The 14,469-nt window shown below is 39.9% G+C and overlaps 2 protein-coding genes across 2 annotated transcripts; both read left to right on the top strand.

Moving 5' to 3' along the window:
- Positions 1-1,224: 1,224 nt before the first annotated feature.
- On the top strand, positions 1,225-9,113 carry LOC144525002 (cationic amino acid transporter 2). The gene is made up of 11 exons (XM_078261503.1): positions 1,225-1,639; positions 2,126-2,281; positions 2,365-2,530; positions 2,660-2,796; positions 4,093-4,315; positions 7,077-7,213; positions 7,307-7,409; positions 7,502-7,635; positions 7,774-7,940; positions 8,051-8,159; positions 8,251-9,113. The coding sequence occupies exons 1-11, from the start codon at positions 1,270-1,272 to the stop codon at positions 8,379-8,381; spliced, it is 1,833 nt and encodes a 610-aa protein (XP_078117629.1). The 5' UTR covers positions 1,225-1,269; the 3' UTR covers positions 8,382-9,113.
- A 654-nt stretch (positions 9,114-9,767) lies between these two features.
- LOC144525001 (platelet-derived growth factor receptor-like protein) lies at positions 9,768-13,335 on the top strand. Its single transcript, XM_078261502.1, has 7 exons — positions 9,768-10,130; positions 10,319-10,476; positions 10,583-10,725; positions 10,855-11,006; positions 11,118-11,411; positions 12,316-12,455; positions 12,724-13,335. The coding sequence occupies exons 1-7, from the start codon at positions 10,049-10,051 to the stop codon at positions 12,928-12,930; spliced, it is 1,176 nt and encodes a 391-aa protein (XP_078117628.1). The 5' UTR covers positions 9,768-10,048; the 3' UTR covers positions 12,931-13,335.
- Positions 13,336-14,469: the final 1,134 nt, after the last annotated feature.

Genomic DNA, 14,469 nt, shown 5'->3' with positions numbered 1-14,469 from the left:
ATACATCTATAATAAATAACCGTGTTTTATTGATGAGTGCCAGAAACTGGAAATTTAGATCAAGTTTTACTCAGTTTTTACTGTGGCCACATTCAGCTGTTTCTTTTTTTTTTTATTGGTTCTTGTTTGCGAAGGACAAAATCCAAAGTCATAGACGAATGTGTACCCTAATGCCTTGCATTATCTTGAAAGCATAATCATGAAAAGATTAACAAAGCCACAGCTCTCTCTCTTACATTACAAGCACAAGAAGCAAAAAGAACACGCAAGAAACAAAACAGACAAACGTAACACTGTCCCTGTTTCATTTTCTTAGAGGTTGTTCTTTTCCTTCTTTTCATTTATTTTTGCGTCAGATATTGTAAATATGGGTTAAATAATCAAATTACTTCTGGTTTAGATGCTTAAAAGCAGTTATAAAAACAGTTTTTTATTACTTTACAAACTGTCCAGCAGGTGTAATCATATATAATAAGTAAAGAAAATTTAAAAAAGGCTTTTTTTCATGCAAAACAAGCATGACAACACAGGTAATGTAAACACGGAGAGGAGGGATTATCTCTGAGTATCTATGATACTACTCTGGTGAGGTGAGAACACACTTTGCAAATTAGAAAATCATTTTTTTTTTATTGCCAGGGGAAGAACATGAAAAGTTCAAGGAAGTAATTGTGTAAGTAATTGAAGGTTGAGTAAAAGGGAGGTGCTTTTGTAGTGTGGGCGGCAATGAAAACTCCAGGCATCAGCACTATCATTATCAGGGCAGTGATAAAGAAGGGCATGTATAAAAGAATAATGTGATTTAGAGGAATGACAGATCCTATTAATGTAATTGACTCTCCTAAGCACACCTGTGAGGCAAGGGATTACACAGGAGAGGTGAGTGAATTCAGTCTTTTTTTGTCCTTAATATGAATTCAGTAAAATATTAATTGAGCATTTGAGTTACATTTTATCATGTAATCACAATTAAGCTTTAATAAAAATTGGAATATGTCGAAGTGTCTGTAGCTATTGGTCTTCTTTGATGCCTTAATAAATAGTTCCTTTTGACACTGTTACATTAACAATAGATAAGATAATAATGTTTCTTTGAAAAGGAAATGTTCTACTGTGAGGCTGACCTGACAATTATTTACTGAAAAGTTCACTCTTTTCTCCCCCTCTCCTCTCTCCTCCCTCTTTCTCCACCACATCAAACTGCACTCCCACCTGTCTGTTCCTTTATCATTCCCACATCTTTCCATCCTGATCCAAACCCATAGAAGCATGCCGTGCGGTGTGGTGAAGTCCTTTCTGGTGAGCCTATCTCAGAGGAAGCCCCTGGAGCCAGAGGGGGAGCAGTCCACGTTTAACCGATGCCTGACCACTCTGGACCTGGTGGCCCTTGGTGTGGGCAGCACCCTGGGGGCAGGGGTCTACGTCCTCTCCGGAGAAGTGGCCAGAGACACTGCTGGACCCAGCATCATCATCTCCTTCTTCATCGCCGCCATGGCATCCATATTCGCCGGGCTGTGCTATGCAGAGTTTGGGTCGCGAGTTCCCAAAACAGGCTCAGCATACCTCTACAGCTATGTCACTGTTGGAGAGCTGCTGGCTTTTATCACTGGCTGGAATCTATTACTCTCCTACATCATAGGCAAGTGTGATACACAGGATTTGTTTCATACATTATCAATTACAATATATGATCATGTATATTATTCAGTGATGTAGGTTTTTTTGAAAAGGTTGCCAACCATGTACAGAAAATACCAGAATTATAATTTAATCTCTGCCTTTCTATTAATCTCTGGGTCAAATTTGTGATTTTTCCTCTCCTAAACAGATATTTCCCTCTTATGAAACATGTTTGGCTCACTGGGAACCCATAAATGATCAACCATCAACATGAGACTCTTAAACATTCTGTGACCTTTCACATGCTCCACTGGCTTTTCTTACTTTTTTACACCACTTGTGAAATTCATTGCTTGCTTTTCAATATGGCCATAAACCAGCATTATGGCTTGAAATAACTGAGTCATGAAGTGTAAAAGACGCAGAGGGGAACTTTTCTGTTTATGACTACAGTTAGATTGTGGCTAAATTAATTTATTGCATCTTTCTCCCATTATCTGCTCAGGGACATCTAGTGTTGCACTGGCATGGAGTGGGACATTTGATGACCTTATAGGGGGCCACATATCTAAATACTTAGAAAAACACGCAGCCATAGGCCTCCCTGGCCTGGCACCTTACCCAGATGTCTTTGCTGCTGCTCTCGTCATGATACTGTCAGGTAAAATGATGAAACTGGTGTTGTTTTGCTGGCGGCAGTAATGCATACAAACAAAAATAACATTCACCATGTTTCCCATTAAGGTGTGCTGGCATTTGGAGTGAAAGAGTCAACAACAATCAACAAGATCTTCACAGCAGTCAATATCGTGGTGCTGCTGTTTGTGGCCATCTCTGGATTTATCATGGGGGACATTTCCAACTGGAAAATCAGTGAAGAGGCTCTGATAAACGCCACAGCAGAATTCCAGTAATGTTAAAGAGCAATATAAGCCTGTCTGTGTTTGGGTGTGTGCAGGATCCTGTAAATACAGTAGCATTGTTCTCCTGGTTATCTCACTGTAAATAAACACAAAATAATGCTCTCTCCCCACTGCAGAAACTTGAGCTCTACTGCCAATGTGACGAGTGTGTATGGAGTGGGTGGATTTTTCCCTTATGGCTTAAGTGGGACGGTGGCCGGAGCTGCAACATGTTTCTACGCTTTTGTTGGATTTGACTGCATCGCTACAACAGGCAAGAGGGTCAAATACAAATGTCACATTGTAATACTGCATGTACAGTGACAAAGCAGAAATATGTGCCAAACGTTGCAGTGTAGCAACAGATTTCAATAGGTTTGCTGTATTATTGCTAAAATATGCTACAATTGTAAAGATTTTATGATTCCTTTTCTAGAGCTTTGATCCATATCTTGTGGCCTTCATCTGATGGAGTTTGCTCACTTATCTCGGAGATGGTTCAGCTGTTATTATGTGACCTGATAACAACTGAAGCATCTATGTGACAAATTCCATCTGATGACGGTTATCAATCAATCAATTCTTATTTGACAGTAACGCAGTAAAATGTTACCCAATCAGCTTTTTGAATGAGATATGGCTAAAAGTGCCAGTTGCATCAATTGCCTTAAATTCCAAACCTGAATTTGTCCCTTATGCTAAATATTTACCTAAACTCAGGGGTTAATTTAGTAGCATTGCATAAAGGCGTTACTGTCTGCACTTCAGTTACCATGGTTTAGCTTCAATTACATCATCATCCTTTTATGTTACTTGACAGCATTACTGTCAGTGTTGGCTAGCTACAACTGAACTGGATATGAGAATGTTGGTCTACTCCAAAAATATGGTAGGCACAAGCACATAATCCAAAGTAAATTTAACTTAAGGGCTGATTCAAATGTTGTAGAGATTTTGAAGATAGACTGATGGTCAAATCTATTCTCTAGAAAAAGTTGTGCATCGCTCAGTGTCCAGTGGGTTTTTCCTGTAGAATGTAAAATGCGTGTTGACCTCCTCCTCCTCTTCAATAACCATAAATTCAGCAATTGTCTTATGTTTCACAATTTTTTTCACTTTTAAGAGACTGGTATGGGTCCCTTAAAAAAATTCTCAGGAAAATAGTTACTAAGGACCTTCTAGCAACGCATATAGGAATACTTACTGTAAGTATTGGGGCAAACACTTAAGATCAAAAGGTTATTTTTTTCCCTTACAACATCCTAAGGAAATCCTTATGGTGATTTTACGCAACTCATTTCTTTCTAAGGGATCCATAGATGGAAATTTAAGGGCAGCCGTATTCAAAGTGGTTTTATGCAACCGGGTACTGGACATTTTCCAATAAGTGGACCTTTGAATTTTGTTTGTCAAACTGCTATGTACACGACAGTCTCGAAGCTGGTTATCAAATTATTACAGGTTTTGTCATATTTGTGTGATATTCCTCTTTCATTTCATGTAACCCCAAACAGCTGAAAGAAGAATATCATTAAAAGTGTCTCTGACTTTTGTTTTGTTTCTTCATTAGGTGAGGAGGTGAAGAACCCCCAGAAGGCCATCCCTTTGGGCATTGTGGCTTCACTACTTATCTGTTTCCTGGCCTACTTTGCGGTTTCTGCTGCTCTCACCCTGATGATGCCCTACTACTTGCTCAATAAAAAAAGCCCCCTGCCAGTAGCCTTTGATTACATCGGCTGGGGTCCTGCCAAATATGTTGTGGCTGTGGGATCACTGTGTGCCCTGTCCACCAGGTAAGAAACCACTGGTAGTACAGTTGTGGTCATGGGATGTGACTGTCATTGGAGAAAACATGTGGGCTATAGATATTTAACTTTTAGCCACGCTAGCAGCAGTTCAGTTCCGTTCAGTTCAATTCTATTTATATAGCACGTTTAAAAACCAAATTGACCAAAGTGCTTAACAAGCTCAAAAAAAATAAAAAAAATAATGATAATATATACACACAATATACAATGCAAAATAACCAACAGTAGAACAAAAAGAAAAGAAAAAGAAAATGGCAAAGGTGTCAAAGCTCAACTTGAATTGAAAGTCAATGAATAGTAGTGGGTCTTAAGAAAGGACTTGAATGTTTCAACGGTCCAAGATGTTCTATATGAATAGGTAAACTATTCCAGAGGTTTGGAGCAGCCACTGCAACGGCTCGGTCACCTTTATTTTTTAACCTGGATCTGGGCACATCGAGGAGCATCTGATTGGAAGACCTCAGTGCCTTGACAGGTCAGGCTTTTTTGTTAAAAGTCGAGCTGCTGCGTTCTGGACTAACTGTAACTGACGAAGGGATGACTGATCCAGTCCAACATATAAAGAGTTACAGTAGTCTAATCGAGACGTAATAACTGCATGTATGACTCTTTCAAAGTCTTTGCATAGCAGCAGGGTCATTTGGTCGTTTCAACACCTTGGTCCAGAGTGAAATATCTCAACAACTATTGGATGGATTGCCATTAACTTTAGTACAGACATTCATGGTCAGCAGAGGACATATCGTAATGACTTTGTTAATCGACTCTTTTGGACATTTGTGGTTTTGAGTGAAATGTCTCCAGAACTATAGATAGAATAGATTGCCATAAAATGTGATAAACATTCTTTTCCATTCAGGATGAATGATGTCATGTCATCAGATCAAAATTTCAATTCAGTTCAGTTTAAGACTTAAAGCCAGGGTTGGTAACAAGCTAGCAAGATTTGAAAGTAGCATCTCCTCGAGGCTCCTTCTGCCCTCGGGGCTCCGACCCACAAAGCCTGAGCAAGAACAATCTTTGCTGAGTTTTGTTGGTGGCCATGATGTTGTGGCCCTCCTCCCCACGGGGTTTGGGAAAAGTTTGATTTTCCAGCTCGCTCTGTTAGTGGTGAAGGAGGAAGAAGGCTAAGGCTAACTCTAGCGGTGCTAATGCTAATAGCCTTGACGGTCTCCCCTCTTGTTGCACATGACATACGTCACGACCAAATGTTAGCGATTGGTTATTGCAAATCCAGAGTGGCTCTGGGCATATCCAATAGTTTTAAACTTCAACAAAGTACCCGCCTTCAAGGAAGTTAACACTTGTCAATAGAGAGAGGCCCGATTCTGTACAAATGAAATGTACGAGAGTCTGGTAGGACCAGGCTAAGGTTAGGTTGGTGGATGGGAAAAACACAGGAATTTCACCCAGGAGACTGGGATTACTGACCTTTGTCGATCAAAAAAACAGACAGATTCAGCAACTGTATGGCCTATTTCTCGCTTAAAATGTTTTCAGAAACACGTTTCGGTGAACTATTTTCGTAAAATACGAGATCGCCTTCCGAACAAGCCGCCATTATGGTCTGGCTTTGAAATTTGGGAGAAGCCAGACCCACGTGACGCATTCGTCATTTTCGGTTTTCATTTTTTGAGCGACAATACAGATTAGCGCCGCCTGCTGTTATGGAGATATTATGTCTCGTGCATGCGCAGAACGTACGCTCAAGTCGGCGTCACTTCGGTGTGTTCCGAGGCCCTTTTTGGACCGACGGGAGCCAAATGATAAGTCTGACTGCCTTTTTTGCCGACGGTCAGCCGTCGGGTTGGTGTGTCAGAGCCTTTACTCATACATATAAAGAATGCAAAAACCTGCCACTGATTTTGCTTAATGAAACTAATACAAAGCCAATGCTGTTTATTCCATGCATTTCAGTGGAAAATCTGACTCCATTAAAAAAAAAAATCTTTCTGTAATACTCTACTACAATGTACTCTACTGAAATAACAAAGTGTGCTCTGCAGCACAATTTACCCAGAAAATCAACTTCACACATAGTCTGAAAAGCATTCAAGGCTGCTACATGGTGTGCAGAGCCACCAGGTCACTTGATTGCTAACTTAGCGTAGCCCAAGACTAATATGGTCAGCTATGATTCTTATAAAACGTGTCTGACAGAATGTAAAAGAAAGTTTGTGAGTTCAATGAAAAATGTTTATTGTTAACTAAGAACTGATAAACTATACATATGCTGTCACCCAGCTTATTTAAAACTAACTCTGTCATGGTCAGAGTTTTTACTGTTTTCTCAGATTAGACTGATACCAACGAAAGTTTCTGTTGGCAACGACTGTAGCATTTGTTTCTAACAATTGGAGCGTGTAGCACCAGCATGGCTGCCAGAAGTTTTGTTTCCTCGTCTGTCAAGGGATCGCAACCCAGCTCATATGCTGCAACAAAGAATCAAAAGTAATCAATCATAACTCACATGGTGTGCGGAAAAGACATAGGGAGAAGCAACCGTGCGTAGCGGCACAGACGCACAGATTCATTAATCAGGAACGGGTAGGGCCTTATATAACCTTACATTAGCAAACACTTTCCTAAACGTCGTCATGTCATTGAGACAGAATGCCAACAAAGAAATTTCGGGGTAGGATTAACAAATCTGCATAGAAATGTTGAAGGGAAAAATCTGTTATTCTACATTAAAGAGAAGGTATACTGGTTGTTGACTGACCCTGTTTGCGTTTTGTTTCTCCAGCCTGCTGGGTTCAATGTTCCCAATGCCCCGTGTGCTCTTCGCCATGGCAAGAGACGGCCTGCTTTTCAAACCCCTGACCAAAGTCACCTCAAAGGGCAGTCCTGCTATAGCTACCATATCGTCTGGAACTGTGTCAGGTAAAGATGTTCCAGCTGTTCATCAGCTTCTATGTACATGTGGTGAGGTTTATGGACTTAAAGTAACTCTGTATTCCCTTGTTGTATCTTTAGCCATCATGGCTCTACTGTTTGACCTGGAAGCCTTGGTGGAAATGATGTCCATCGGCACTCTGTTTGCTTACACACTTGTGGCCATATGCATCTTAATACTGAGGTATATTTATTTCATGTTTCCTCTCCCAGTGTGCTTTACCTAGAATGCTGTGCAAAACTCAATGTATGTGACACACTTTTTTTTCAATCAAGGTACCAAGAAAGTCCATCTAAAGACACAGACCTACAGATCAGAGAACCAAACACCAAGTTTGGCTTCCTGAAGCCTCCATCATCTCCCAATTCATCCACCTCAAGAAGAGTCACAACCTTGACTATAATCACTGGTACGCAAGGCAAACATAACTGAAGCACTTGTGGCTTTTTATTTCTCAAGCACTCTAGTACCATTTGTTGACCACACATTTCTTTGTCTCTCTGGTCCACAAACTGACCTCTCTCATACATCTTTTCTTTTTCTGCAGTTGCATTTGTAGTCGCACTGTGTGTCACCCTGAGTCAAGCCATAGATGCTCTGTCCCGTATGGAAGCATGGAGTCTGGCAGTTGTCTCCATCCTCGCCTTCATTGTGCTGCTCAACACGTTCCTCATCTGGAGGCACCCACAAAACAGCACCAAGGCATCTTTCATGGTGAGAATGTTTCAATGGTGTTTCTGAGAAAGTAGAGCCACATTTTGTGTGTATGTTCTCATAAACATCAACAAGAAAATCTTTTCACATCTTCTATTGTTTATTCACAGGTGCCCTTACTCCCTGCTCTACCGTTACTGAGTACATTCATCAACATCTACCTAATGGTCCAGTTAGGTGGGGAAACATGGGTGCGATATGCTATTTGGATGCTAGTGGGTAAGAACTTTTTTTCTACTTGAAAGGTTTGCAGGGCTTTTATCGAGTTAGTTGCTGAACTGTAATGACCCCCCCCCTCTTCTCTCTTCAGGGTTATCCATCTACTTTATCTACGGTGTCCGTCACAGTGTTCAGAGGAAGCGTCTCATGGCCAACCAGATACAGATTGAAACCGTCAGCAACAAAATAGACAAGGACATCGTTAAAGAAGAAAGGTTCTGAGCTCTGCTTGAGCGGAGCGACATAGATTGAGATGTTACACTGAGGAACTGCAAGTGTGTAACTACTGTTTTACATGCACTGACCGTTGCTGATCTGTTCCTGCGACGTCTAACATCTGAGAGTGGAACAGGTGTTTAGTGTTAAAATGCAGACAAGTGGGCAGACTTGTTAACTTTATTCCACATTATGATGGAGTTTGTAGTATATCTAAATATTCTCGATGCCAACCTCAAACTGACGTATTTTTGGACCTGTATATGTTGCCTGTATTAATGTCAGAGCTGTGTCCTGGACACCTGTGTTTATAAAGAAAAAAGGCCTCAAGCTATTTTCTGTTGTTAATTTCTATTTTATTACACTTAAATAACAACTTTACACGTTTCATATCAATTGTGAAATGTAGAAATGTATTTTAATTTTATACAATTCTAATTATGATTATGAATAACAAGAGAATTGTTTTTTACATATTAAAATATGGAGTAAGACTGTACAAAAGTAAGTACAATGTAGATACAGAAAATCATGTTTTGCTCTTAGCCTGTTTAAAGTTTCACTTTATTAATTGTTTGTTGTTGTAAATACAGAAACTGTACATGTTTTATAATTATATATTGAAAATGTATTCCTAAATTAAAAAGAAAGAATCCAGTTTTTAAGACGACTACAATCTGGAGTTCATTTTCTGCAGGGTATGTTAATAAAAAGTCCAGTTCCACTCGTAATCTTTAATAGAGCACCAGAGCCGGCTCACTAACCAGAGTTCACTGAGAACAAAAGAACCTTTCACAGAAGCTTACCTGTGTGTCACGGTCAAGATGGTGGCTTAGCTAGTCACTGAAAAGGAAGGGTTTACATTGTTCTCACTGGGTTCAGCATGCTATGGATTTAATCAAATGTACAAAACCTGAATTTATTTTCCTGTTTAGAAACGTACTTTCACAGATGAGAATGATTGAGTATATAAATAGTATCAATATTTCAATTTTTATTTTTAAAGCCTAAAATCTCAAGTTCTTCTCAGAGGGCATTACAATCTGCGCTGCAGGTTATTGATTTAAGTTGATGGATTTTCACAATAAAATATTTATACAATAAAAACAGTATGCATTACACCAACATACTATCACATTAAAAGCAACAGATAAATAGATGTAAAAATGATAAATCTCAACTTATAAAATAAGAAAAAATTAGATTTTGTGCATTTTATATGGGTCTAAAGCTGGCCAAGCCTGTGATTTGTTTTACCACTGCAAAGACAATCAGTGAATGTTGTGCAAAAGGTTTATTGGGTGCCAAATGCTTTTTAATACCCTTGCCAAACAGTGTTCGTCTGGGCTGTGTGGTGTGTTTCGGAGGGCCAGACACTTCCAGTCCAGCAGCTAAGCAAACAGGCTGTGTGATTCCACACGGAGGGGCCTCTGTCTCTGGACCCTCATTGGTCCGGACAGGCTTGAAAGCCTCCATTGAGTCAGTCAGAAGGAATTTGGGGTACTAATGCCACTCTCAGGAGGAGGAATTTGTGTGATTCTGGTAAACAGCTGACCGCTCACTTTGCAGGCTCTGCCCTCCTCCTCTTCTCTCTAGTTCCTGCAGTACCTTCTCTGTGTTCAACTGCATGAACTAACAATGCACAGACTTTAATTTTATTCCACTGATCAATCATGCCTTTGGTGAACTTGTTTGGATCAAAGGGGAGGCTTGTGCTTAGCACTCTCCTTTTTTGTGCTGTAATCTTCGAGTTAGGTAAGTGACTTTTATTCACTTACTGAGCAGTTCTGTGAATATGTGAATCACTAAAGAGGGGAGATTTCTGTTCGCTTAAAGCAGGATGCTGCTTACCATGAAACCATGACCAACTTTGTCTTAGTTATTAACTACTTATTAGTCAACTATTAACTATTAATGCATCATGTGCTCTTTATGCTGTGTAGCTCATTGTCAAAAAGACGCCCAAGAACAGAGGACTACTCCAGGGAGGAAGCCCAAGCCAAGCAAACCCAAACTTGGGAAATCAACAAATAAAGGGCCCAGAGCTGTAACAGCCAAACCCAAAATCAAAGCTACATCTGCACGGACCTTCCTCACACAGGTATTTCATCTAGGACACAAGAAGTTTGTTCAAGGAACATTCATTAAGCACAGAACAATGACTGCATCAGTGAATAACTGTGTGATTTTATATCTGACACATACAGGTGTTTAACAAAGGGAAGTTTAAGAAGGTGGGAGAAACTATAAGTGTGCAGACAGGAGACACTCTGGAGCTGAGGTGCAGGGGCAAACCTGTGCAGTGGAGCGTCCCCACGTACCTGGAGGAGGATGATGATGGAAGGCTCAGGTAAGCTCTATAAGCTGTCGATACATCTTTATTATGCATGATGTACAATTTATTCTTCTAAATATAGAATCATACAATCTGTTGAAGAGTCAGTGTGTTCTTTGGCTGTTTCCTGTTTTGGCTCTGCAGGACTGTGCAACATGAGCGCTATGGCGTTCTGACATTAGTCAACACTACTGGTGCGGACACAGGGGAATACAGCTGTTATCCTATGTACTGTGAAGACACAGACTGCAGGAAGGAGTATGACAAAGCTGTAAAAGTCTTCGTCTTCTTTCCCGGTGCAGTGAATCAACTTTATTGATGCTTACATGTGCACTTCTCAGAAGCCTTTTTCATACTCACGTTATCTTATAGTCAGTCTTGCCATATCTTCTCACTGTACCAATCAGACCCACAGGAGCTATTTGTTCCGTCGTCTGACTACTACGAGGCGATTCAGCTGAGAACCAACTGGCCGACGCTCCTCCCCTGCCAGGTGACGTCGCCTGAGGCTAAAGTGACTCTGCACCGCGAGTTTCCACCAGCGGAGGTGGCGGTGGACGGGACTGAGATCTCCTTTAACGTCGAGAGGGGCTTCACCATTCATCGACCCCGGCCTTATCATGCTGGAGCTTGGTACTGTGTCGCCAGCCTGGGCAACCTGAGGCAGAGCTCCACCAAGTACATGCTCATCTATGTTAACTGTGAGTGCTGCCACTAAGTCATCCTTTCCTTTAATCGCAAATGAATCTGTTGCCTATTACTGATCAGGGACAAAGTGTCTCCCAGCATGCATCAAACAGGAGGACAGATAAATACTATGTACAAGTAGACAAATCAGCACAGGGCTGACAAATGTTCTTTTTTTTTGTTTTGTATACTTTATGTACTTTGGGGTTTTGACTGTTGACTGGTCAAAACAACCAACACCGACATTTCAAATCCTTTCAAAACCTTCCACATCGACTGACAAACTCTTTCAGGTCTCAGATCTTCACATTTTGAACAACTACAAAAAAAAAGTATTTTCTCCAGATCCTCTGACTCCCACACCGTCCACTGCCCATTCTCAATTTACTTCAACTACTTTCAGTGCTTTCCCTTCACTTCACGCCGACATCAGTTTCACTTCAACTGACACTTCCAGGCCAATTTTTTTACACTTCCACTGACATTTCAACTCTTTTCTGCATTTTCATTTCAGCATTCAACTCCAATTGAAACTTGAATTTCATTAAGCACTTAGATTTCAAAACGGATAATTCAACTTCATCAACTTTGCTGTTTCAGTATTTTAACTTTTCAGTAGCAAACTTTCAGCAGCAAATGTTCCTCAGAAATCCTTAATTGCAGCACTAGAAGTGAATATATGTATTAGTACTCTTGTTACTGCTCGAGGAGGGCATTGTAGACCTCCATATCTATGTGCATTTTTAAGATTGCAGGACAAAACCAGACTAAACAGGCATAACATGCAAACTCCACGCAAAAAATTGCTGGTCACAGACAAAGTTTCATTATGCTGACTAATGCAAGTCACTGTTAAATTATTTTTTTGCTTACTTATCACTTAAACAGTCACTGAAATTCTGAAACATTTGCCATCAGACCCCATGGCTCCTCCTGCTCCAGTGATCCAGGCCTCGTCAGGCTCGTTGACTGTGGGGGGGGATCTGCGTGTCAGCTGCTCTGTGGTGGGGGAACAGGACGTGCTCGTAGAGTTCAACTGGGAATACCCAGGACAGCGGGTGAGACACTCAAGGACAATATGGCATACTTACTAAAGTACTACTAAACTACACATTTGAGGTTGGTTGTGAGACAAAAAAAGTGAAGGATATGTCTTTTTAGCTTGCTATTAGTTACGAGGCATCTAACCTATGGACTGCAGAGCATCCAGACCTATAACCATATATTAATGATTTATTAACATATTAACTTATTATAAAGGGGTCCCTTTCTCCCGTGCTGTATGTGTTTAATGCAAACTGAACTGAGCGCCTGTACTGGTTGCAGATTGGGAGGCCTCTGAACACACAGGAGAGTATCACTCCAGTCGGTGGAGGAGCGGCTCGACAGCAGTCTCAGTCTGTCCTCCTGGTGGAAGAGGTGAGGGATGTGGACCAGGGAACATACACCTGCACCGCCCACAACCTGCTAGGAGAAAAATCTGTGTCCACCACTGTTACAGTGGTCCCCAAAGCCAAACCTAAGAAACCATGAATCATCAAAACTGGATGATATCACTGGAGTGGTGGAGATCAGGTGCAACACTCTGCTCCGTCACAGTATTAAACAGTATTTTATCAGTCACATATGAATATATAAAAATAACAACAGATCTTCTTCTGTAGCTATGAGTAGTGGAAACACACTGCAGCAGCACAATGATAACAGAGATGATGTTGTTTAGATGAATGTATGTGTAATAATTGTTGTGCATTAGATTTGTGTATTCAAAGCTTTGTTGTTGCCTGCCTTTTTCTACTTATTTCTTATTGTGCATGCCCCCCCCTAACATGAGGGCATAGAAAATAAAATAAACTGTTGTGATGCTATTATTATTATAATAAAAGAAAATTGTTTTATTTTTCTTTGAGTGAGGTATTGTATCAATAAATGCATAGCTTGAAATGTAATGTCTCAATATTGTGATATATTAAGTAATGATTATATTGATAATTCTTTTTATAATATATATATATATATATATAATTCTTTTCCATAATAACCATCATTATTAATCTAAAGAATTCAGAAAATTCAGACTTTTGACAATTACAATAAAAGAGAAATGATGTTATACAAAGAAACAAAGCAACAATAGTTTTGATCTTTACAAAAATGCAGGTCAGCTAGTGGCCTAAATCAACAACAAAAAATTACCTGAAACAATATTAATTATTTTAAATATTAACTAATCCTTTGTAATTTTTAAGCAAAAATGTAAAACATTTCCTCTTTCCATTTTTGTAATTTGAATATCTTTGGGGTTCTCACTGTTGGTCAAACAAAACAAGACATTTGATGTCACGTTGAGCTTTAGGAAATTGTGGTGTACATTTTTCACTATTTTGTGACTAAAATGAAAAAAATGAATCAAGATTGAAAATAATATTTAGTTAGTTAGTTAGTTAGTTACACAAGATAATGATGTTTTCCTGGTAAATGGCTGTATTAGTCTGTTAGGGTTAGTAGGGTAGTAGTCTACACTACAGGCAGCTTCATTATTATCTCAATTAGTTTGTGGCATTATTTAGCAATTTGCCCCATATGAGCAGAATATGAACTAGTCTTAAAACATTTTGACACAGGGCCCCTCTCGAAGACAGGCTGACAACATTAGCTAATAATGCAGGACCTGCCTTAGTTGATATTTACGGGAGGAGGATTAGGGCCACATGTGAAAAATGTACTTGAGTTCTGAGTTTAAAGTTAGAATTCTGAGATTTTTTTGGGGGATTTTTTAATAATTTTTTTAAGAAATAATCTCAGAATTCTGAGATTAAATTTAAAACTCAAATAACATTTTCACGTTGCCCTTTCCGTAAATTATTGTACGTGGTCAATAAAATAACCAAAACCAATCGACAAATGAGCTGGGTGTTTCTCTTTAGGTGCTCCTGTTCTTTTTGTTTGTTTATGTGGCACATGTACCTACTTGCCTGGTCGCTAGAGGGCGTCGCCCTCCTTTCACAGCTCGAAGTGTGTCTGTGTCCAGCCATCAGGCACATGTTTCTCTGCCTCTCATGTTTCCTCTCA

The sequence above is a fragment of the Sander vitreus genome, chromosome 10 (genome assembly GCF_031162955.1).
Source record: "Sander vitreus isolate 19-12246 chromosome 10, sanVit1, whole genome shotgun sequence".
NCBI classification, from domain to species: Eukaryota; Metazoa; Chordata; class Actinopteri; order Perciformes; family Percidae; genus Sander; species Sander vitreus.
The sequence above is the reverse complement of the archived record's forward strand: the minus strand, read 5'-3'. Positions and strand labels throughout refer to the sequence as shown.